We start from the raw sequence: 23,010 nt of genomic DNA, 5'->3' as shown, positions 1-23,010 counted from the left end.
CATGGATTACTCTTTTCCTTCCCTGCGTCTCCTCCATCACACATCAGAGGCAGTGCAGTATTTCCAAAGACACACTGGAATAAAACACTGAAATTCCCAGTCAGTTTAAGGGTTGTTACCTGTCTGCCAGACTGCTGTAGAAGGCATTGGGTGTCACTCAGGTGTGGATCTGAGAACAGGGCAGGGAGGGCACAGTGACAGCCCAGCCACCCCAGCCCTGGCTGTGCCTCTGTGCCACCAACCACATCCCCACACCAACAAACAGAGGGTTTGCAGGCAACTTGACTTTAAAAAGCAAGTTTTAGTATAAATACTATATTTATTAAATATCTTTACAATTTATTTAAATGTATTTACAGAACTATTCCTGCATAAGTTATACCTCAGACATGAAATTCACATAATTGCCTCTTAGGTAAGCATAGATGATAGTCTCATTTTAACAGCAACAAAAAAGCATCCTCAGATACAGACTCAGATTTGCTTCATTGTTTCAGCTATCTTTGTCAGAAACTACTGCATACAGTCGGGTTCTCCGCACACCAGCTGCTTCTCCCCTGGAGAAAGGATGTTCCATACCAAGAGATGGACATTCCATCACTAAATCCTCCCATCCCTGCCAGACCTTTGCCTCTCCCTTCCCCTTGACTCACTTGTAACTGCCTGGTCCCAAATCTGGTTTTTGGTTTGGTTTTGTTTTCAGCCTGAAAAAGGACATTTAGGACTGTATGTCGCAGCTCTCCCAAAGATAGCCAGGAAAATAGCAAGGAACCACAGAGCTTTTCCAATTCACCACATCTTACCCCTGTTTCACCCCAATCCCTACTGCCGCTGCTGCAGCAATCCCAGCTTGCTGGGGGACAAAGCTCCTCCTCCTGTTCCTCCAGATCCCTGCTCCCAACCCAGCAGCTCCCCAAAACAAACCACAACCCTCTGCAGCAGCTCCAAGCCAGCCCATGCTCCTCTCGCTTCCAAGTCAGGGAACACCTTCCTTGTACATTCCTCTCGTGAACATTCCCACTCAGCTAACCCCTAGCAAGTGTTACTGCTTCATGCATCGCTGGGAATTATTTTTGATAGCACGGGCCCTGTCATTTCCTTCTCCAAAGATCAGTTGTGCGCAGACAGCGTAAGTTCATAGGAAAAAATCAGGTTTGATATGTTCAGAGTGCACGTCTTAAAAAAAAACCCAAAACAATCAAGCATGTGATAAAAATATCAATTCTTTATAATACAGTATTGCTTTATAAACAGATGGAAAAGCTAAAAGCTTTACTGGTCTTTGGTGTGCCCGGTGAGGGAAAAACTCATGATTTGTAAATCAAAACCCAAATTTGTTCTTTATTAAATAAAAAACTCAACAAGTCATGGTGTGATATGAGGCAAACGGCTTTGTGGATACAGACAGGGAGCGCGCCTGGCCCCGGAGGAACAGAAATTCGGGAATTCTGTCCCTCTGACCCCGCACATGTCCTCAGGCAAAGGTCTGGAAAGCCGGGAAGGGGCAACAGGAGGGCTGGGGACTGTGCTGAGAGCAGAGAACAGCCCTGGGCCACGGGGGCAGCGCCTGAAGGGAAGGGCAAGGGAAAGAAGAATTGATCAAATCTGCTCTAATCCAGAAGCATGCAAGTAAATACTGGATAAAATGTAAAGACACCCAGAGTGGGAGAGAAAGGCCCCTCCCAAACAAGAAACAAAGCCCTGTTCTGCATGTGAATACATTCCTCCAAGACAGCCAGAGACAGCTTGTTCAGGTTAAGAACAACAAGGACTGACAGGTTGTGCAAAGTTCTCCACTACTCACTGTTCATGTGTCGCAAAACTAATTAATTTTTCTTCATTAATATAATCCTCCCCACACCCTCACCAAAATCCTATTTTGGTCAAGTTAGGGTAGTTAAGGCATTTTGACAAGTAATTACAAGGTGATTTAAAGTAGATATCTAACATTATGCCAATTGAGGAATAGCAGATAAATTACTGAAGAGCTCCCAAATTAATCACTTATTATAAATGAAATGCCTGTTACAAGCATGATGCATTGAAATATAGTAAAATGACATGTACATGGTACATGTTAAATGACCTTAAATAAAAGCTTGACATAGTTACGCAAATATACAGTACAAGTCCACAAAAATTCTTTAAACAAGTTGAGGTAACCTCAAACTTAAACAGTTTTAATACAATAAACCAGGTAGTAAAAATCTCCTCTTGAGAGCAGGTAAGATTCCTTACTGACCAAGTTTAACTGCACTCACCTAAACAGCAACATTACCCGACTTTTTATATATAAAAACATGGCTTTAATTTATTTCTACATACTTCTCTACCAGCAAAAAAGTTAATGAAAAACTGACCAAAAATATATATATCTTTACAGCTCTCAGCTTTCGTATGAGCCTCAGGAAAGGAAAAGGAAAGCTGGCTGGAAGAGGGGGGACAAACGTGAGCTACTGTCATTGAAAAGGAAATGTCATATTGCGAAGTGGCTGTTAGATAACTGTAAACATCATTAAGGATAATTGAAACCCCTAAACTTTAGTTGAAATGTAAGTTTTGCTGATTATTCATTAAGTTTCCATTTTCGTACTGGCTGCCGCTGACGCAGCAGAAGCAAAGAGGTGCCTGTTTGAGTCAGAAAGGATCAACTGGACTTAAACTGGTGCAGCATATTCTGTTCTACAAGCAAGAGTGGCAATTATTAACACAAATTATGTTTTATATCAACAACAGAATTATCTACCCAAAGTGAAGATGCTCAGAGTTGAGGATGAGCTGTTCTTTGTGCAACCTCCCACCGTAGCATTTACCATCATCCCACGCTGAGATGGGTTCAAATGCTGCAAGACCTCAACTGTGGCCAGCTCGGCTGTTTGAGACTGAACTAGAATTTTTGTTTAAAAAAAAATAATAATTATCCACAGCCAAAACATCCAGAACCAGGCCCATTATGGACGAATGATCTGCAGAACTTTTAAGATCACAGTTAAGCACCTGAAATCACAAAACACATTTGCATCCATATAACTTGAACTAGGTTTGTTTGAAATCTCATACTAGAAAAGGCTCCTAAGGCTGACACCATGGATGGCAAGAGCAGAATGTTTACAGCAGTTATAAATCTCCTGAAAACTGGAGCTCAGAAACACGAAACCTCGGCTATCACTGGAACAAGACTATGCTTTATGGAACTGGGTCTGTAACATACCAGCGAATCTGTCAACAACAGCGAACGTTCCTAGTAAATAGAGTAATATGCTCTCGTGCAGAGGCGTTACCTATTGATCTAGTTTGAAAGATGATCAACCAATTCTACTCCTTGGAAAGTCACATCTCCAACGCGGCAACACTGTGGGATGGATCCTCCCCCTGTTCCGGACAAGGACTAAGCTCTCAAAGACAAGCTCCAAGCCTTGAGCTTCTTCATCTCTTGCTGGCAGACCAAGACCAGTGGACTACGAGTGGTTCTTAACAAGGGCCTCAGCTGCGTCTCTGGCCAGGCTCCGGGCTCAGGGCCGGCTGCCCGGAGCAGCTGGGAAGGAAGGAACAATCCTGCCAGCAGGAAACCGGCCGGGGGGCCCAGGGAGCTCAGGACAGCGCCAGGCCCTCAGTCTGTGTACTCAGCTACGATGGAAAGAAGGACGGTGATGTCATCTGGTTTCCCCCCTGCAACGGAAGCAAAAACCCACTTATTTCATCAAACCACAGAGGGTTGTCTTCTGATGATTTGTGACATTCCCCATAGAAAGCTCTTCTAAAACCGGTTTAAGTGTTCAAAACTTGGTTTGAATAGACACAAACTCTGCCTCTCCCACCTCCTTTCCAAAACGAGGGGAGCAGTGACATGTAACACAGCACAAAATCACTTTCCTTTTAAGCTCCAGTGAGATCAAACTATGAAAAGGAGGTCAGAACCTTGAACATTGTTGGTAGCTGGCAGAGCACAAAGCCTGTTTTCAGCAGACTCTTTAATAAATGCACAAAACACCTGACACTGCTTTGTTACATGTAAACTGCCATGAAATCAGATCTCCTCAGGAATTTCCACTGTAAATCAAACACCTCTTTAGCATCTTCTTCAGCACTGTATTACCTCAGGTCTTCCTAAAAGCTACTTAACATTTTTAGTAGTTATTTTTCAATCCTCAACAGCCAGAGCAACACAGAAATCCTGGAGAAATGGCCCAGAGGAGAGATTTTGTTATGTGGGAAGTCAAAGCAATCCCTTGGGCTCTGGAGATCTGCAGCCTCATTACTGAGTGACTGAGCTTGGAGCAACACGGAGCCCAAGTGTGACAGCTGCTACCTGAGGAAAGGGGCTTAAGGTTCTTGCAGGAAATCCTGCCCTTCTGATACAGATAGGAACATCTCTACTGGCAGAATTATATTTATTTATTTAAAAGTAAAAAATTATTAAAAGAAAGGTGTTTGCTCAGGCTCTGAGGTCTCCCAGGTGTTCCGCCAATACCCTTCTAAAGAACAGAAGTAGAACCAACAGAGACATCAGTATGGGGATGCCAGTGATACAAGGGTTGCAAATTCAACCAAAAAACAACTCCCAAATCTACCAAAGAGCGGGCAGAACCTCAGCTGAAATGCAGCAGTAAGATGAGACCTTAAAAAAAACCCAAACAAAAAACTACCCTCACACAATACCACCCACACCCCCGAATCCAAGCAACCAGTCAAGTACAGGAGTACTGGAGAACTCCTATCAGGCAGGATTCCTGGGGCAGGAATGCACAGATTAGATTAAAAATAAAACAATCAGGGCACTGTGTTCTCCATGCTCCAGCTGCTTCCCCACAGGAGGCTCCTGCTCTGCAGGGCTGGGATGGCCTGTGCAGGCCCTGGGGGCTTTGCCAAATCCCACACGAGCTTGGTGCTCTCCTGCCAACCACATTTCCTACTGTTCTGTTTTCCTACTGGATTTTGGAACAGCAGAACTTCACTTTGCTGAAGATCTCCCCAAGACAGCAGCAGTGGGAGGAGGAGAAGCTCGTACCTCTGACATTCAATCCGTTGTCACAGGCGAACTGCGCAAAGGGTGACATGTACGTGGGGTCATAGGCCAGCTCGTGGGCTTGCTCAGCAATGCTCCGTGCAGTCTGCTGGATGCTCTCGTAGTTGGAGTTCTACATTCACGAGGAAAAAAGTTTATTCTTATTCAGAAGCCTACAGAAGTTGTTGTGCTGATCCGTGTCAGGTTTGGAGATCCCTCACTGCCAGGGCATTAATTATCACATTCCCTTGCAAACAGAGCCTTCCCCATTCTTTAGGCTTTGTAAATTGGGTTACAACTGTGGATCTTCACAAGGGATGGCCAGACCTCAAACCCCCACCAGGAGCTCAAGACTTGGGTTTGGAGGATTTCCAGAATTTAGAAACTTAGAAGAATACTACTCAAAACAGACTAAACTATGTCATCTGAAAGGAACAGAGCATTTGGCAGCTGTCCCTGCAGGGCACCCTACAAGGACCTTCCCTGCCTCCCAAGCAGGCTCTGGTGAAGTATTTGTTTTATCTTGAGTGCAAGTCTTGCACCTCTGGCTCTCTCACCCCAGCTGACGAGAGCACACTTGGGGTGAAGGGGCACTTTCAAGTCGGATATGAAAAAATGCACTGAGAGCACACACACACTTTTTCCAAGATGTTTTTTTTCCCTGTTTCAGTAATTCTGCTGCTTTACTCCCAGGCTTTTCTCACTCAAGCCAACATGACAGACAACCACTGCTCTTTTTGTCTGTAACCATTTTTAAATGCCTTGTCATTTCAAGAGCCTTCCCTGCAGGTTTGGGAATTAGCAGGCATTTATGTGATTAACTTTTGGCTGAACCTCTTGGGGAACTCCGGTGCCTTTCCCAAACACACCAAAAGGTGGAGCTCAGCTTTCTTCCACAAGGGAATTCCAGCTCCAGTGGCCAGCCTGGACACCCTCACCCTCTGCAAACAAGGGTGTGAGGTGGCTGCAGCCCCAGTGACACATTAGTGACCTGTGGAGCTGCAGGATAAGAGGAGGCCAAATTCTCTTTAAAATCACACTGTAATTCTCTTATTTGCATTTCACAGCAAAATAGTTTCCTCAAGGAGTTTATACATATTGATATCTCCTTAAGTGTACTTTCCTTTCTGTAAGTAAACAGCCTGAAGCTAAATGTTCTCAGCCAAGTTAAAATATTTTAATGTATTCTTACTATTTAAAAAGAACATCTGTGGTCACTAACGTGGAACAGTTGACAGGATTTTTTTTTTACAGAACACTGAAGATTTTCAAGCATGTGCAACCCACAATTCAGACAGCCCATACTGTGTCAGAATTACTGGTTTATAAACCTTCAGAGAAGCTGAAAGTTATTTTAAGTGTAAGCTCACCCTCAAGTAACCCAGAAGAGGATTCTCTATTTTCCTGTGTATCATCTCCAACCTGCAGGTGCAGTGTGTGGCCAAAGGCAGCACCTGCTACTGAACATATATCTCCCCCTTCCCTTCCCCTCCTCCTCTCCCCCTCCCTCACCAGTTACTGACATGGAACCAGCTGTCACTTGGGAAATTTATGCCCAAGCTGCTGCTTCTGGATTCAGCCTGGATGCAGATGCAAGAGAAAGCCCTCTGGGGTCAATGTCCCTTGCACTGCTCCCATGGGATATTATCTGAAAAGCCTTTTAATGATACAGCACTTTGTGGTGGGGTTTTTATATAAAACACAAAGGTTTTGTGCATTAGAAGTAAAGGTACTAACTATAAAGGTTTAGCCAGCACAAAAGATGTGAGAGCTTGAGGACACACACACTCACCTTCAGCTTTTTCAACTCCTGCAGGATCATGTAGTCAGGCATGTTGTCAAACAGTCCGTCTGTGGCGGTCAGGATGATGTCCCCAAGCTGGACATCGAAGGACGTGCTGTCAGCAGCCTCGGGGCTGGGGAAGGGACAGAGGTTAAAGGACTCCAGCCCTCACAAAGACACCAAACAACCTCAAAGAGCACATCCACAGCTCCTGCACTTCACTACTCTTTGGCGGTTTGTGCAAGAGAAAGAAATAATCACTCACTGTGGAGCTTTAGTCCCAGGATGGGCTGTCAGGAAAGCCCCACCACAGGCACTGTGACTGCAAACAGGTCCTGTTCCAGTTATTGCACCCAGGATTTGCAGTTAAAATTCCCACATGAACAATCCTGCAAACTAATCTGCTTCAGGAGTGTGTCTCCATGGAAACCATTAAGCAGAATGGCAGCTCAGGGCTTCCTTCTGCTCATCTTGAAGATGTTTAAGAGAGCAGTACTTGAAAGGACAATTCATAAAGGGCCTGGCCCAAACACTTCAGGATTTTGAATCACTTTCTAATTCAATGGAATATGAAACACGTCTGGAAATCGCTACCAGAGTCTGTTGAATGCTTGTGTCTAACACATTACACAACACCAAGAGGAGAAAACACCTAGTTTGGACATGAATATTGCTGAAAAATCTGATTCTCAGAAACAACATAACAAACCTTTCATTTTTAAACACTCTTCAGGGGTCTGTAAAAGCGAGAAATTGCTGCATCCCAGGCCACTGGGCTCTGCCAAAACACAGAGGAGCTGCTTTGCTCCACTGATGTGTAGCTTCAGGAAGGCTGATGGAGTTAAGATTGCCTGCCTATGCCCATATATAGCCAAATTCATCACTAAACTGGGACAACAAATAAAAAAGGACAGGAGAAGCGTTTCGACAAGGAGCATGAGTACTAATTAACGTCAGGAACAGTGCAGGAACCAGGCAGAAAGCTGTAATCATGATTCAGAGCTGAAGTGTGGGAGCACATTTATCTTGTGCTTTCCTTATTACTGGATGACTCAGATTACTTGGCTTCCTGACTTCCACTGGACATTATCAATTATCCTTCTGCTCTTTGTTTTTATGATCTTCCTACAGATGACAGAGAGTATCAGGAAAATTAAGATTTTTACAGCTCTAGAATTTCGAACCATCATTTAATTTTAGTCTAACAAAGAGCTTGGAATACTGAAAGGTTCTAATTTCAGAGTCCTACCCTGGCTTCCTCTCAGCAGTTGCAGGATGAATGCACACACAAGAATGGTCAGGAGTTTCAACAGCTTAACCAACACTTTCAAAAAGACCTATTTTGGATTAAAGTCTCAACCTTTACTGCATCAGCCCTGATAATGCACAGAATCATTTAGGCTGGAAAACACTCAAGCTCATTGAGTCCAAAACTTCAGCTGCCTACTGCATTCCCTGTATTCCACGGCCACTCCTTGAGGATTCTGTTACCATCTCATATTCACATGAGGGGTATTACTTTAATGAGGGAGACATTTCTGAGAGCTGCATTTTAACACATATTTGAAAGCTGTTTGGTTTTGAATTTATTTCATATTACTGGTGAGACTTCACAAAGTCAGGATGGATCAGCCTGACATTCCTAGGGGAAGACACAAGAACAAGCCTGCCTTTGAAACAACTCATTTCTGTGAACAGATTGTCCTTTCCTCATACTCTCATTCCCAGCTTGGTGTTCCGCCAAACAGTTTTTTTGCTCGTTTTGGTCAAATACAATATGCTGCTGGAAACAGCAAGTTGGAAACACAAGTTACAGTCACATGTCCCTCTGCTCTATTCTTCAAGCACTTGCAACCTCGGTGCCAAGATATCCAAATTAGCTACTCCAAACAGTCCCAAGGGAGCACAGACAGGGATTGGAACCAAAGCTGCTGGTAAGTCCAGCCACTTGTCCACACACCAGCTATAGTGGGTGACATCTCCCCATGGATCAGAACATGCCCATGGCTGTGGGAATATGCCACCATGAACAGCCCAATAAATTCAGACTGTGCAACACGTACAAAGTTAAGTACAAGGTGAGAAATGTTCCCATTTTATCTAAAGAGGGAGGGTGGCAGGTGCAGGACCTGTCTGGATATTTGTTTAAATCCTATGTGCTACAGAAGAGCCCCACAGCAGCAAAACTGCAACTTTTTGGGAGCTGGTCACATGCACAGGTTAAAAATTAAGGTTCCTCTTCCCCCTTACCTGTCACTTAAGACAACTCCTTCTGCCTCTGGTGGAGCTATTGACAGCTGGAAGGGAGTGTTGAAGTAATGCTGCTGCTCATCGGATCGATGGACGACTTCTCCTCCTCTGACTACCAAAAATCCAGAATCTCCCAAGTTGGCTGTATGTAAACGATGACTTGATCTGTCCAGGACTACTATACAAGCTGTGCTGCTCCCTGCAAACACAGTGACTGCAGTCAGCCTTACAGAAACTGCTTGTTCTCTCACTGATTGATCAATAGTTCAATAATTACAACACTTATCAAAGCTTAAAAGTCAGGAGAAATGGTAATACTCAACAATGCCAGAATTAATATAAAATAAAACTAGCAAAATGCTAGAAATCTTTGCAATGCAAACTATGATTTTTGTGTAGAATTTACTCTTCCTGCTTTGATTTTGGTAAACACGTTATGCTGACAAATACCTGTTTTGTTTGGCTTTATTTACAGTTTTCCATCCCAACATACGTCAGCACATTCTGCTATAGGACCGGATTTACAGAACTCACATAAAATACTGAAATTCCAAAATCATGGAGATAATAGAATTCTAGTAGCATCCATACAATACTAGGAGCTCTCCACACAGTTTCACTCATCAGCTGTAAATAAACCACACCAAGTAAAGAACTGTTTGCAATTAAGTATTAGGTCCTGCTGCATTTCTCTGCTCAGAACATGAAATGCTTTTCCTCCCAGCCTGGCTCTGCAGAGCTTGCTTCAGGTTTAAAAAATAATAATCCTGTCGTGTCTTCAGGATACCAACTCCACAAGTTTAAGGAAAACATGTTTCAGAGACAAATACTATTCCAAATTAAAGTAATAGCAGAAACATGATGTCAACTGTGCTTGGAACTATCCCAGCCACGCTTGAGGGCACTGAGGAATTCTCCATTCATTCACTGGGAAGTAGCCACCAACTGTGCTTGTTTGCAAGCCACAAAAATGCTGTATTGCAAAGAAACCTGAAGTCCTACACAGCAAACAGCCATCGCTCAATTTTGCAAACAGGACAGCACAGCCACCAAAAGACCTTTCAATGCCCAAGGGGGTGAAATACAGCTACAGCATTTCTTCTCGACTTCTGCCCCGTATCACCAGCTCATGAACTGTCTTCATCTTCTACCTCCATGTTCTTCCAGCAGGATTTTCCAAGCACAGCTCCATGTTGGACAGACCACAAGCTTGCAGTGAGCAAAGCTTAGGATCAGGCTTGCTAGAGCAGAAGTCCAGCTGGCTCCAGGCATTGCCCGTTCCAGATTGTTTCTCTTTCTAACATACAGAGTTCCCTGCAATGCACTTGTCCTGAATCTGTTCTCTAGTGAACACACAGGACCTTCTCCATCCTTAATGAATGTTAAGTCAAAGCAGTATATCTAGAAAAAATTCTGATTTTATATGTGACAGTGTCCAAAATTGTTCTGCAACACAAGAGTGACTAAATAAATGGCACAGATTCTCCCCTTTTCAGTTTTATTTTATATTATTTACTGGATCAATCCTGATGAACCAAGTATCCAGGCTTAAAGCACAACAGCAAGGAAAAGTTATTGCCTAGTGAATCTTTCTTAATGAAGTCTTCTCCTGTCTCTTTATTTTAAATAAACTCTAAATGCGCATTGCTGTGGCAATTCCAGGGGTTTATTCCTCTTTCTAAAAATACTGTTCTCAGTTAAAGGAGAAACACTAAGGATCATTAGTTTCAAATTCTAACTCTATTAGCAGAGTGTAACCAGGAGGCCATGTGTGGAATGCAGATCTTGTGACTCAGCACACGCTGCTTTTCAGCACTGCAAAGGTCAAGCCCAGCCGAGCTGCTCCGTCTCCAAAGGCGTAGGGAGAGCTCTCGCCAGTGCCCCACTTTGTAGCTCACTTACAGCTACATCTGCTTTGCACAAATACGCACCATTCAACACACCAAATCCTAATGTAATTACTGACCACTGCTTTTTCGTGACACTTAAGGTCACTCCTGAGGTTCCAACCTATTCTTTTGGCATATAATGCGAGAACATCTGTTCCCAGCTCAGCAGACAAGTTAAATATAGCTCACACAGCACTGCTCTGGCACAGCAGCTTAAGGTCAGGTGAGCCCTGTGCATTTCATGCAGGGCAAACACTTTCTTGGTGCAGAAGAGGTCTCATGTCCTTTAGAGAAGTGTCCCCTTGGCAGAGTTGTCAGCTGAGGCCAAGTGTCACCTCTCTATCTGCTCCCAGTCCCCAGGCAGCTGAATGCCGTGTCCCATCAAGGTTAACACAGAATATGTGAAGCATCTACTTCAGCTGGCTTTCAGAAAGATCTGTAATGAATCCCCCCACAAAGATTTATAAAAATAATGCTACCAGAGATCGCATGATATGAATTACTGAAGTCAACCAACTGGGGTTTGAGTTCACGGGACATAAAAGGCAATAGAAGCAGAGTAAGGCCAGGAATGAACAGAACTGCATCCGATTATCCTCAGAAAATACTTTTCCTTGCATAGCTGAAGCAGAAAGCCACAACCAGCCATGAAGAGTTTTTAGCAGAGAACAGTTATTTATACATATAAAATACAGAGTGAGCACATGTGCACAGTGTGTTCCACTGCAGAACTCGCTCTGCAAACTCTGGTGAATTCACCCTTCCCACAGAAAGACCGTTTGCCTTGTATTTTATAGATAAATACACACACATCAACACTCCCTGCATTACTAAATTAATTAAAACAGTTTTGTAGAAAATAAGGATGCCACCAAGGCAACTACATTTCTATGTTTTCAGTTAATTAAGAGATGTTAACTGCCTGCAAATTAGAATGATAACAGATTCAAGCACCCTTCAGTAAGCCCATGTGTAGGTAACACACAACCCAGATTGAACTGACATACTTTTGGTGTCTTACCAAGCAAAGGTACTTTGTTCTGCAGCAGCTCACAATAGCCTGTGGTGAGAATTCCAACAGGATTGCTTGGAACAAACCGTCCTTCTTTTACTAAACGTTCACACGTTCGCATGAGAGTCCCTGAGAACTGAGAAGGGTCAACCCCGTAGTCTCTCCAGCCACCTACACCATCTGCCACCCCTGCAAGGAAACACAAAACCAGAGTTACCTGAACAGAAGTGGCTTTCAAAACAAAGGGTTTAATTATTTGCATCACTTACGATCTAAGTAACTAAAAGGTAGGACATGGCACCGGCTTGGAAAACATTTTTGGTTAACGTAACAAATTTCTGAGTATTTTTAAGGTAACTTCTGGTATCAGCTCCCAGACCAAATTCCAAATATAATCTGAATTGCTGAAAGAAAGGTAAAAGTCCAATGCCGAGAATGAGGAGGTTGTCTCCACTAGAGAACAAATAATGAGAAATCTGGGGTTAAGATGGGGATTCAATCCCATTAACCTCTCATCAGTCCATTAAAAGGGAAGAGGTTTCATTAATTTTAAAAGTGAACGTCAACATTTTAACTAGTACAGAAATGACACAGAAACACTTGCTGCTATTCAGCAGCACAGTTTTTTTTCCCAGACTACCTACTCATATGAAGGACAATGATTTCTATTTGGTGTTCTCAGTATCTGTAGAAAATAAATCCCCATTTTACAAGTGTTTTCCAAAATCCATGTAACCAACACAATGCTGGGACCTACCCCTTTCAAGGAGAGCTTGTTGCTTACAGCTTCAGCCAAGCAAGAGAATGAAAACTGACTGTGATCCAGACAATTTTCAGTTATTCAAAATGACCCGGAGATCAGAAAATTAGACTAATTCTACCAAAGCCTGGGAAGCTTCTAAGCAACCACATGGAAAACAGTGTCTGTGGTCATGGAAAGGGGGTGATCAGAGGGAGGTGAGCAGCAGACACATTTTCTGCTGGTCATTTGGTTTAAGAACTTTGAACTTCTTCCAATTGCCTAAATGACAAAAGCAAAATACCGCTGAAGGTATTATTTGAGATTAAAATGTTACTTTGTGGAAATTTTTCCAAAAATCTTTTTGATCCTCAGCACGAGACAAATAATTTCAAGCAGATTTCCAAAACATAGTAAAGCTGAAATATGTTCATGATAAAAGCACCAAAAATGAATTTCAGAGCTCAGACTGTGCTGAAGGACAGTCTGCTCAGGAAAAAAGACACCGCTATTATCAAAGGCATGCAAATGTGAGTGAGAAGATAAAACTCAGTTTCCTCATCTCTGAACGCCCTTCACACGGGACATGGTCTGAAACTGAGACGGGAGGTTTAGAGCCGACCTTGGAGTGAACTATAATCTGACAGGAGGTTATAGGCAGATTCTGAACAGCCTATCAACATTAATCAGATTTCTCCCTAAAATAGTGCACAACCTTTTAGACACCTGCTTTGTCCCTCTGCTTTCTCAGAAGAATGTTACAGGAATGCAGATCCCTGCATTCACCTCTTTGAGCAGTCCCTGGCAAGAAGCTCATGCAAAAGCACCCTGCGTTGTCAGAAATTACTTTTCTGGATCCTTCAAGAACAGATTAATCCTCTCCCTACAGGTCTCACAACCTCATATTAATACTGGATTAACCCTTTGCTTTCTGCTGCCACACAGACAAGTCTAGAATAACAGATCATAAAGGAAAGGTTCTAGATCCAGAACTCGAAACAGCAACTCAGCTTCAGGTCAGATGATGGTGCTTTATGTGAAGGTACCAGATAAACTTTTTGTTCCTTCCCTTTAAGATGAACATGGTCCAGATGTATTTCTGCACTGCCTCACTAACAACAGGTTAATGCAATGAAAAGATGATGTTTGATAAATGCTGCCCAAAGCTCTTGGCTCCCAAGGCAGTTACAAAGAAAGCTCAGCAGAAGCTACGGAGCTCCCTCAAGCCATCCAGGAAAGCCTTTTACATCAGCGCTGGGAAACACTGGAACAGAAACACTACAGCTTTAGCACAGAGTACCAGAAAGCCACCACAGCAAGCACCTGAGAAGGCCAATTATCAAAACCTATTAAATTTTTAAAGGAAAAATGAGCACGCCATCTGACTTTCTTTGTTCATTTTTTTACTGCAGGCAGGAAATATGAATCCATAATCATGGCAGCACCCTTCATACTCTGTCCTGAGCCATATACTGCCTTTGTCTGTCTGCCTTCCTGTCTGCTTTTTGCAAGCTATAAACAGCTTTAAGTAGGTTCTGCCAGTGCAGTGCAGTGCAATCACCCTCTAGACATCCACCAGCAGCTCCTCTGGCTTTGCTGGGTACCACACTTGAGAGAACACACTGTCTGATCCCACAGCACCAGGACAGCTCCGCTGTCTCCCTGCTCCACCCCGGCACAGAAGCTGACACAACCACTGCATTCAGGAGCAGGCCCTGGAGGCTGCTTTCAGTGACACCTCCACAACCCCCCACCAGCTACCAACTCTATTTCTTGGCCTTGCCCCAAATGGAGAAGAGGGGGGTTTATAAAGGTTTGGGGCCAAGACCTTTAATCATCCTGTCCTACCTTCAATATGGTTTTAAAATAAACCCAGCGTCTTTGCATTCTACAATCTCTGTAAATTGAACAATTTCACATGGGAGAGGAATATGTGATTTTGAAACAGTTTGAGTAAACTGCTACTGAAATAGATGAAATGTAAATGAGAATAAAGTTTAAGTAAACTTTGTGCTATTTGATATACAGCAAATAAGGAGTGAAACTATTTCAAACTCCAGAAGTAGCAAAAACTAAACACTCAACTTTGATTAATACCAGCTTTTCCCTCTGTCATCAAAAGAAAATTCAAAGGTGTTGCTATTGGCAAGATCACTCCCAAGGAATAATGCCAAGCTCTATTTATATATAATACCTTTGCTTTCATCCAAGAAAAAAAAAGGGTATATATTCAAAATAATTACCTTTTCAACAAATACTCATGTTTTCCTTTGAGCCATAAACCATTGTGTTCCAGTATTAACCATGTTACAAATTAGGAATCACAGGACATTAAAGACAAACTGCATGGCTGAGAATTGCTGAAATTGAACTGTACACAAACCTTGGGGTTTTTTTCATTCAAGCTATTGAGTAAATGAGAAAATTTTATAGAAAGAACATTTCTGTGGCTATTCCAAGTCCATGCAGAAATTACACAAACATCCACGTGACAGTGCAATGCCTGCAGCCAGATGAACCACCACTGTAAATAAAGCAATTGAAAATTTCACAATAAATTACCTCAGAAGAATAAATACTTCTCAAGTATTTAACTATATTACAGAGATTTCTCAGAATCTGAGAGTTAACACTCCACTACATTGCCTTGTGCTGGAAAATACACAAATATGCCTGCCAGATAAAATACTTGCTGCATGTGTCAATCCAAAAACTGGCTTTTTCCAACTCCTCAGAGATTCAGAGTATCAAAATCTCTCTTACAGAAACACCTGTCAGGAAGTTACAAGACAAAGCACAAGTGACTGATGCTGCAGCACTGAAACTGAGCCAGGGAGGATGCTGGCAGTGAAACTTGTTAAAGCTGATTTCAAAATGCTAAAAGCACCTGGGATAAGATGGCAGCTGAAATCCAAATGCGAAATTGTTTTGCCTGCCAGCACATGAGTTCCCTGCAGAAGCCCAGGGAAAACCAGCCAGTGCTGAAAGCAGCAATATCTGCTTTTCACCACTCACTTGTGTGAGATCCAGGTGTTCTGCCTGGTTCAGAGCAAATATAAACTAAACAGCCTGAGAGTTCATAACAACCCCCTGATACTGATCAAACCCTGTTTAATATAAATAATGTTATGAGGGCCAGTTCTGCTTAACTGGGAAATTAACCTGCCCGCAGTCAAGAGTCCAAAAGCACCACCCTGTCCCAAAAACCTTTTGAGAGATGGATACTTTGAAATATTGCATCAGCCAAGAATAAAAATCACACAGAGAAGCACCAGGCAGGCACAAATGTGTCAGCAGGAGCTGCTTTTGCATGCAACCACAATTAACTTTCTAAGGCACTCCACACATCCTACTGAACTTTCAATTTCTTGAGATTCTTACCTGAAATAGCAATGAATCACTGCTAAAAGAACATCAAAAGGATATATTTATAACTGAATTTTGCATCAAATATGAAGGCTAAAATGGTAGAAAGGTGCAATAAGTTGCACCACACAAGTTTGAAATATAGCACCTAGTATTTGTCAACATATCAGAACTGAGATAAACTGATAAGATTTGTTGTGTTATCAGTGGTAGGATAAATCACACACACCTAGACAGGTTCTCCATCAAAACCAAGTCCAATGCTCAAAGCCAGCACTGACCCTCAGCAGCTTCCCTGGATCTGTCAGAGCCAAAGGGTGTCTAACCCCTCCCCAGGGTTTTGACAAAGAAAATAGCCCAGTTAAATACAAATCCCTAAAGGCAGGTTGTGTGTGACTGCTAACAAGTTACAGAAGGAAAGGTTACTTATTCACACTGTTACAGTAAAACTTAAACTACCCTTGCATGAAACAGAAAGGTTCTGGAAGAGTAACTGGGTAAGTGACAACAGGGAGCAAAAAACAAAGGCAAAGTGAGCAATGATCTTGAAGAACAAACTGAAGGAGAAACAGGGAACTGGAAACATTAAATTGTGCATCTACTCCCAGAAGAAAGCAACAGTTCCTCATATCTATTTCCCCCCCACTACAGCATACTCGTTTCTGAAGCAGATTTTTCCAGGTAGAATTCTTCCCTATTTTATTGAAGCCTGAGAAAACACTCAGTGGATTTGGGGAGCTCCAGGAGAACACTAAACTATAATTTATTTATGAAGGCTTTACAAAAAATTCCCTAGTCACAACTATTTAATTTCTCAGGGTGTTCAGTGACTGTGGAACTGATGAGAAAGGACAGGTACTGGGGGCAGACACTGAAATAAATCCCTGCCAGCCTGACCCATCCCAGGCTCAGTATTCACAGCATGGATGAACCAGAGCAAAGAGCAGGAGATTTTTCCAAGGATTCCTATGACATAGGTATGATTAACCCTCACCTCCGGTACTGTGCTCAGCTTTGCTTATTTCTCCCTGATTTCTGACAGAATCTGCTCTTCCTTCAGGCCAAGATCTGTGTATGAATGGAAAACTGGCTGCCATCAGCAAGCATCAATAGCATTTACAGCTAAAACTAGTGTTCAACTGGAAATTCTGACCTGAACACTTGTGTGCAGTGTCCTTGCAGAAACTGTGGGGAAGAATAACCAGATATAAGCTTCATTCTCAGAGGTTATTCAATGCTGCTCCAGAGCAGCTCTGCTGACAAGAAAGGCAGCCAGTGTGACTATTAATGGGGTAGTTCTCAATCTGTAGTTTCCCTACAAATGCCAGCACCGATACTCCCCATGTTAAACAGAAAATTGCCTGTGACCTGTTACAAACTAAGACATGTGTGCAGCTCTGCAAATCTCTGATCACTGCCTCTCAGGTGCCCTGAGCTCTCCAACACAGTAGGTGAAAGGCTACTCCAAGGGAGGTGGGCGATTCTCACCTCCTTTAGTGTGATAAGTTGTGATAAGGCAGCAATCTCTTTAATGGGTATGATACCAAATAAACCACTTAACACAGTCCTCTATAACCTTCAGGCATCCAAGTAAGAATCCCTTCCTCCTCTACAGCTGCCAGAACAACCTTGACATTTCATCTACAAATTCATTTAGGTGCTGAAGTTTATTTTTCCTGATGACAGTGACACTGACAATATTCCAGGGGCTTTGTCACTGCAGTTTAACCTGCCTCCTATGCAGGCTGCTGACAAACTTAATTTGCAAACCAAGTGCAGTTCCTTTCCCTTTAGAGTAGCTGCCCTGAAGCACCTAGACACTCCCCTCCCCTCAAAACCTAAAAATCAAGATTTGCAGCAAATAGAACAATTGTCAAATTTTAACTCTGCAGTGAACAAACAGTTTCCTGCTGTGAGACAGTTTTTCCTTACTCCTGGGGGACAGAAATAGTTTGGAAGAGTCAAGTCACACTGGCTACACCCAAACTTGTACCCAGCACAGACATTGTATAAGTGATGCTGTCACGGGATGCGCATTGGCTGCTGCACTGTTTCAATAATGAGTCACACAACAGCTTGGAAAATCCATAAAAAACGAGCAAAGACATCAGGAGCCTGATAAGACCGGAATAAGCAAGAAAAGGCAGATCCCAAAATTAAGGAAAAAAACTATCACCAGCATGTGACATTTCAAAATTTCCAGCGGTGGAAACACTGGCTTTAATGGTACATTAGTGAAATGGTTATAAAACTGTTCAAGCTAATTTTAAAAATTTGCCTTGTTCTCTATGTAGCAAAAAATCCTCCTTGCATACTAATGAGAAAAAACAGAGGTGTCAGTTCCTGAAGAGTTTTGGTTTTCAGCTTTGAAAAAACCAGTATTTCTGTCCTCAAAAGTTCCAAAGGCATCAGATATCAAGCAGTACAGAACATCTCCCAAATCTCTGTGAGAGATCTCAATACTCTGAGGATCTGAACACTCAAGACACTGGCAGTGAATGAACAGAAAAGTACATCGTAGTACAAGCAGCAGAGAAAGGAAACACAGGCCTGAATCGTAAAGCTCTAGAGATTAACATTAGCAGTAAAGCCATTTCCTTTTCTCAGGGTGATCCCTAAGGAAAAGCTCCTGTTCTGAGCTTCTTGTTTCTCCCTGTGCTCAGCATGGGAAGAAAACACACAAATTTGATGGGTAAGTTCCACACAAAAGCACAAATGAGACAAAATTCTCAAGTATTCAACAACACCAGTAACAGGCCTTATCAAGCTTGTACAACTACGGGAGGACTGGAAATAACCTGATTCTTCATAAGCTTCCTGCTGATCTTACCATGAAAGGACAAAGCTCAGACTAGAAGACACTGTTAAACATTCAGCCTTTGAACTATACAGTACACATATAACAAAAGAAGTGTTTAGCATTTTGATTCTGCCATAAACACGCTTCCAAGTCAACTCTTGTTTGACCTAAGAAAATGAATCCCCAAGCACTCATGCCAAACGGCTGGGAGTAGTTCTTTCACTGTTCCACCACACCCAATCCATCCCACACAGGCAGGCTTTCCATACACTGGTTCTAGAAAACACTGGCACAGAGGAATTTTTAATTAATTATCTGGCCTGGCTTTGTCACTGATGACTACTCACTCCAAGTGATACACTTGAAATTTACTGTGTCAAGTGTTCACTTTGGCTCAAACCACGTGAGCCTCTTCCTTAAATGTCAAAAAATTAAGTCGGAAACCCAAAAGTGCAGCTCAGTTTTGCTGAGGTGCAGAGTTAGGTACTGAAGTAGCACAAAATTTATGAGGGTCTTAAAAAAAAAAAAAATCATTAAGGAACCTCAGATTTGTGATGAGAGTAACAGGAAATGAGGGCAGGAAAACACTGGTGGTGCTGAAACTGTCTCTGCAGCAGTGCAAAACGGCTGGTTGAGAGCGTAAAGAGATGATCCCAGCAGCAGAAACTGGGAGAAAACTACTGTTTGTAAACTTAAGAGCTACAGATGAAGAAAAAGCATCAAGTTAGAAGCATTAAAACCCACTGGAATATTCCTGTTTTTGCAGGAAGTACAGAGATTTTGGGGTTTCAGTATGCATATTTAAAAAGCAATAAAAAACTGACATAAAAATAGCTTTACCAGGGGAGAAAAACTCAAAACCAAACAAACCAACAGCTTTTCTATTTAAATTATTTGCTTCTTGGTACTTAAGACATCCTGGTCTGCTGCCCTCTTTGCTGTTTGATCCTTAAGTGGAGCTACAATTCTGTTTGTTTCCAAGTTGCCATGAAAATTAATGCAAAGACCAACTTAGAAACGCAACTCTCTGTTGATTCCAGGAGGAACACAAGACAAACTGTAGGTCCACATACAGTAATTACCAAATATGGCCAAAATCCCCTAAACATCATCAAATGGGGCTAAATCTATTCCTTCCCCACACCAAGAGTCCACTTCAAAATACAGGAGATTCTGCATTTCTCTTAAGGGCAAACACCAATTGCTCAGTTATTTATCAGTGCTGGCCTAGCATGAACTTTAAAGGCAGCCAGGGTTAGTCACATGCTAAAGGAAGAGTGTCCAACAGCTAATTCTAATCCAAAAAAGTTTATCTGGAAGAGGCACCACAGAGAAGATGGAGAGTGTCTAAAATGCACGCACCAAGCTTCCACATCTTGAAAGCTGTGGCATCACTTACAGTAACAGCTCCCCTGAGAACAACCAGCAATAACTGTTACCTAGCACCAACTTACAGCTTCCTGAGGAAAATGTCTCGGCTCTACTAAATGGCAACCAAGTTACAATGACAGCGCCAAACTGAAGAACCATCAACCACTTCCATAGCATGAGATGCCACAGTGCAACCCCACCGGTTTAAAATAAATGAATGCAAAAAATGAACCACAGAAAGGGACAGGGAGGAGGAAGCTTTTTTTGGAGCGTCAAAGTTTTGGTGAAAATTTGCTTCTGGTAGTTACACCACAACTAACTTGTGCAGAGTGTCAGTCAGCCAAATTCAACCTTGAGTACACAGGAGAAAGGTCAAGCACTGTCAAAAGCAATGCCGCATATAGCCTGAAGATTCTATTGATTATCCATAATTATTCACTACTTCTAAAATTTGAACCCTTAAGATTTATTTCACCCATGATTCTAAACCAGAGAGTGCAATCAGGCCAGAACAAACAACGAAACTGAAGCTTGACATTTGATTCTAGTCTCAATGTCACTCTGCCTTTCACTTGACAAGGGCATTGCACGCGTTAAAATCAGGAAGTGCCTGTTCAAGTGATCTTTTCTGTGGAAATGCAATGCATGTACACGGGGCTCGGTTAGGTGTTAAAAGAAAGAAAGTGAAACGCACTGGGAGCTGTTTCTCTGAGTTTTGGAGCCACCGGGCCTTACAGGCACCCACAGGTGAAACGCCCAGGCTGGGCCCGGACAGCCGGCACACACAACCCCCCACGCCAAAGGCGGACAGAGCTGCAACAAAGAACACGAGAGCTTCCTTGGGAAGCTATAAAAGCGAACTCATGGTGACACTGACAGGCAGAACCAGCTCCTTTGTCTGCGACCGGAGGTTGAGCCGCTCGCCATGTGCAGCTCCGGGAGAGAGGGGAGGTCACACAGCGAGGCCGAAGCCACCTCAGCCCCCGGCCCGGGCACTTACCCAGCACATCCGCGGTGCGGTGCCGCGCCACGAAACAGGCGTCATCCCCGTAGCACATCCCTTTCTTGAGGATGCCCTTGCGGAAATCTTTGCCGAAGCCACAGCTGGCCGTCACCAGGCTGTAGTCGCGGGAGTCTGTCTGCGAAAGGCCGCCCAGGACCGCCCGCGCCACCAGCCTGCCGTAGGAGAGCACCGAGAACATGGCGTGGGGCGCCCAGCAGCCGAGCGCCAGGAACGCGGGGAGCCACCGGCGCAGCCGCCTCCTGCCCGCCGAGCGCCCGCCGCAGGGCGCCAGCCTTCCTTCCCCTGCCCGCCGGCCTGCGCCGCCGCTGCTCCGAGCTCTGCCCGCCGCGGACCCTCGTCCCTCCGGCTGTGGTTCACCGGCCCTCGCTGCCCCGCACAGCCCGCGCGCTGCCCCTCGCGCTGCCCCTCACGGCCGGGCTCGCCGGCAGCGCCCCCGCCTTCCGCGCCACACCCCCACCCCCACCCCCCCCCCCCGAGGGGGGCTGTGCCAGCTGCCCGCGAAGCTCTCGGGGCTCTCTCCGGGCTCGCTCCCCGCCGCCCGCGGTGCCCGGTCAGAGCCGCCCGCGCCGCCCCCGCGCCCCGCCGCCCGTCGCCGCCGCCATCTTCGCCGCGCGTGCTGAGCTGAGGGCCCCGGCGCTGGGCGGGGCGCGAGGTCGGCCCCGCCTCCCCCTAGCGGCGCGCGTGCGCAGCGGCGGCGCGCGGCCACCCCCCATTGGCTCCCCGCCCCGCCTCATTTGCATGTTGCGGGACAATAACAGCGGGCGGCTCCCGGCAGCCCCCGCGGCGCCGAGCGGGGTCCGCGCCCCCGCCCCCCCCCCCCCCCCCCCCCGCGCGCCGCGCCCGCCGGGCCCCGCCGCCTTTTACCCGCAATTAGCGCAATTAACGTTCTCCACACCGCGCCGAGCGCGGCTGCGCCTAACCCACATACTTGCCCTCCACGCCCCGCGTGTCTAGCATGCTCTGAATAACTCGCGGGGACTCGCTGGCCGCCGGTGCTTCGTGCCGGCTGAGGACGGTTATGTGAGTCACGCCGCGCAGAAATGTGGGGGGTTTTTTTTTCCAAGGATGACTCGCCCTGTTCTCCCCGGCTCCGTGCGAACGGGGACAGAGCCAGCTCAGCGCCGCGCGTGAGAGGCTGCTCTGCAACTCCATGGAAGCGCTGGCAGTTAATCCATTTTGGTTAAGGAACGTGAAATGCCAAACAAAACCCTCACGAGAAGGGCGTGTTGTGCAGTCGTCGCTCAAACCCCACTAAAACCACATTAATTATAGTCGAGCGTGACACCAAGCTCTCAGCTAGACAACTTCAACACCAACAACTTGAAGGCATCAATGCTGTAGAGACCCACAATGTTCAAAAAGACCCAATTCCTCATTTTCTGCAGCTCGGTTTTCCGTGCTGCTCGTGGGTGTGCAAAAAATGGCTTTGTCCCTTTGGAAGTTCCCAGCAGGTTGCTCTGCAAATTCGTTTAATTCCTGTGGGTACACGTCAAGAGGCTGCTGCCACTTACATAACCTGAGAGTCGTAAATAAGAAACAATAGAGGTGTAAATACAGCAGAGGCAGGTGTGAAACCTGTCCCCCGAGCTGCCTGCAGTGAAAGGAAGAGCTCTGTGCCACACTCCACCGACCCAGCCCACAGGAACGCTGCTGAAGCACCCTCATTATCACACGGGAGGCATTTTGCTCCCTGTGTACCTTGACAGAGACAATATTCCCCCCTTAAACTGCTAAAGGCTTAAGCAATGCGTGAGAATTATCCAGTTAAAGC

At 44.6% G+C, this 23,010-nt stretch overlaps 1 protein-coding gene across 1 annotated transcript; it reads right to left on the bottom strand.

The window, feature by feature from the left end:
- Positions 1–299: 299 nt before the first annotated feature.
- PPTC7 (protein phosphatase targeting COQ7) lies at positions 300–21,665 on the bottom strand. The gene is made up of 6 exons (XM_032128177.1): positions 21,216–21,665; positions 11,949–12,128; positions 9,039–9,237; positions 6,798–6,921; positions 5,009–5,138; positions 300–3,669 (listed from the first exon to the last, which is right to left on the bottom strand). Exons 1-6 carry the CDS (start codon positions 21,415–21,417, stop codon positions 3,611–3,613), a joined length of 894 nt encoding a protein of 297 aa, XP_031984068.1. The 5' UTR covers positions 21,418–21,665; the 3' UTR covers positions 300–3,610.
- Between the last annotated feature and the right edge of the window lie 1,345 nt (positions 21,666–23,010).

Source organism: Corvus moneduloides, chromosome 18 (genome assembly GCF_009650955.1).
Source record: "Corvus moneduloides isolate bCorMon1 chromosome 18, bCorMon1.pri, whole genome shotgun sequence".
Taxonomy (NCBI): Eukaryota; Metazoa; Chordata; class Aves; order Passeriformes; family Corvidae; genus Corvus; species Corvus moneduloides.
This window is presented reverse-complemented; position numbering and strand designations above follow the sequence as displayed.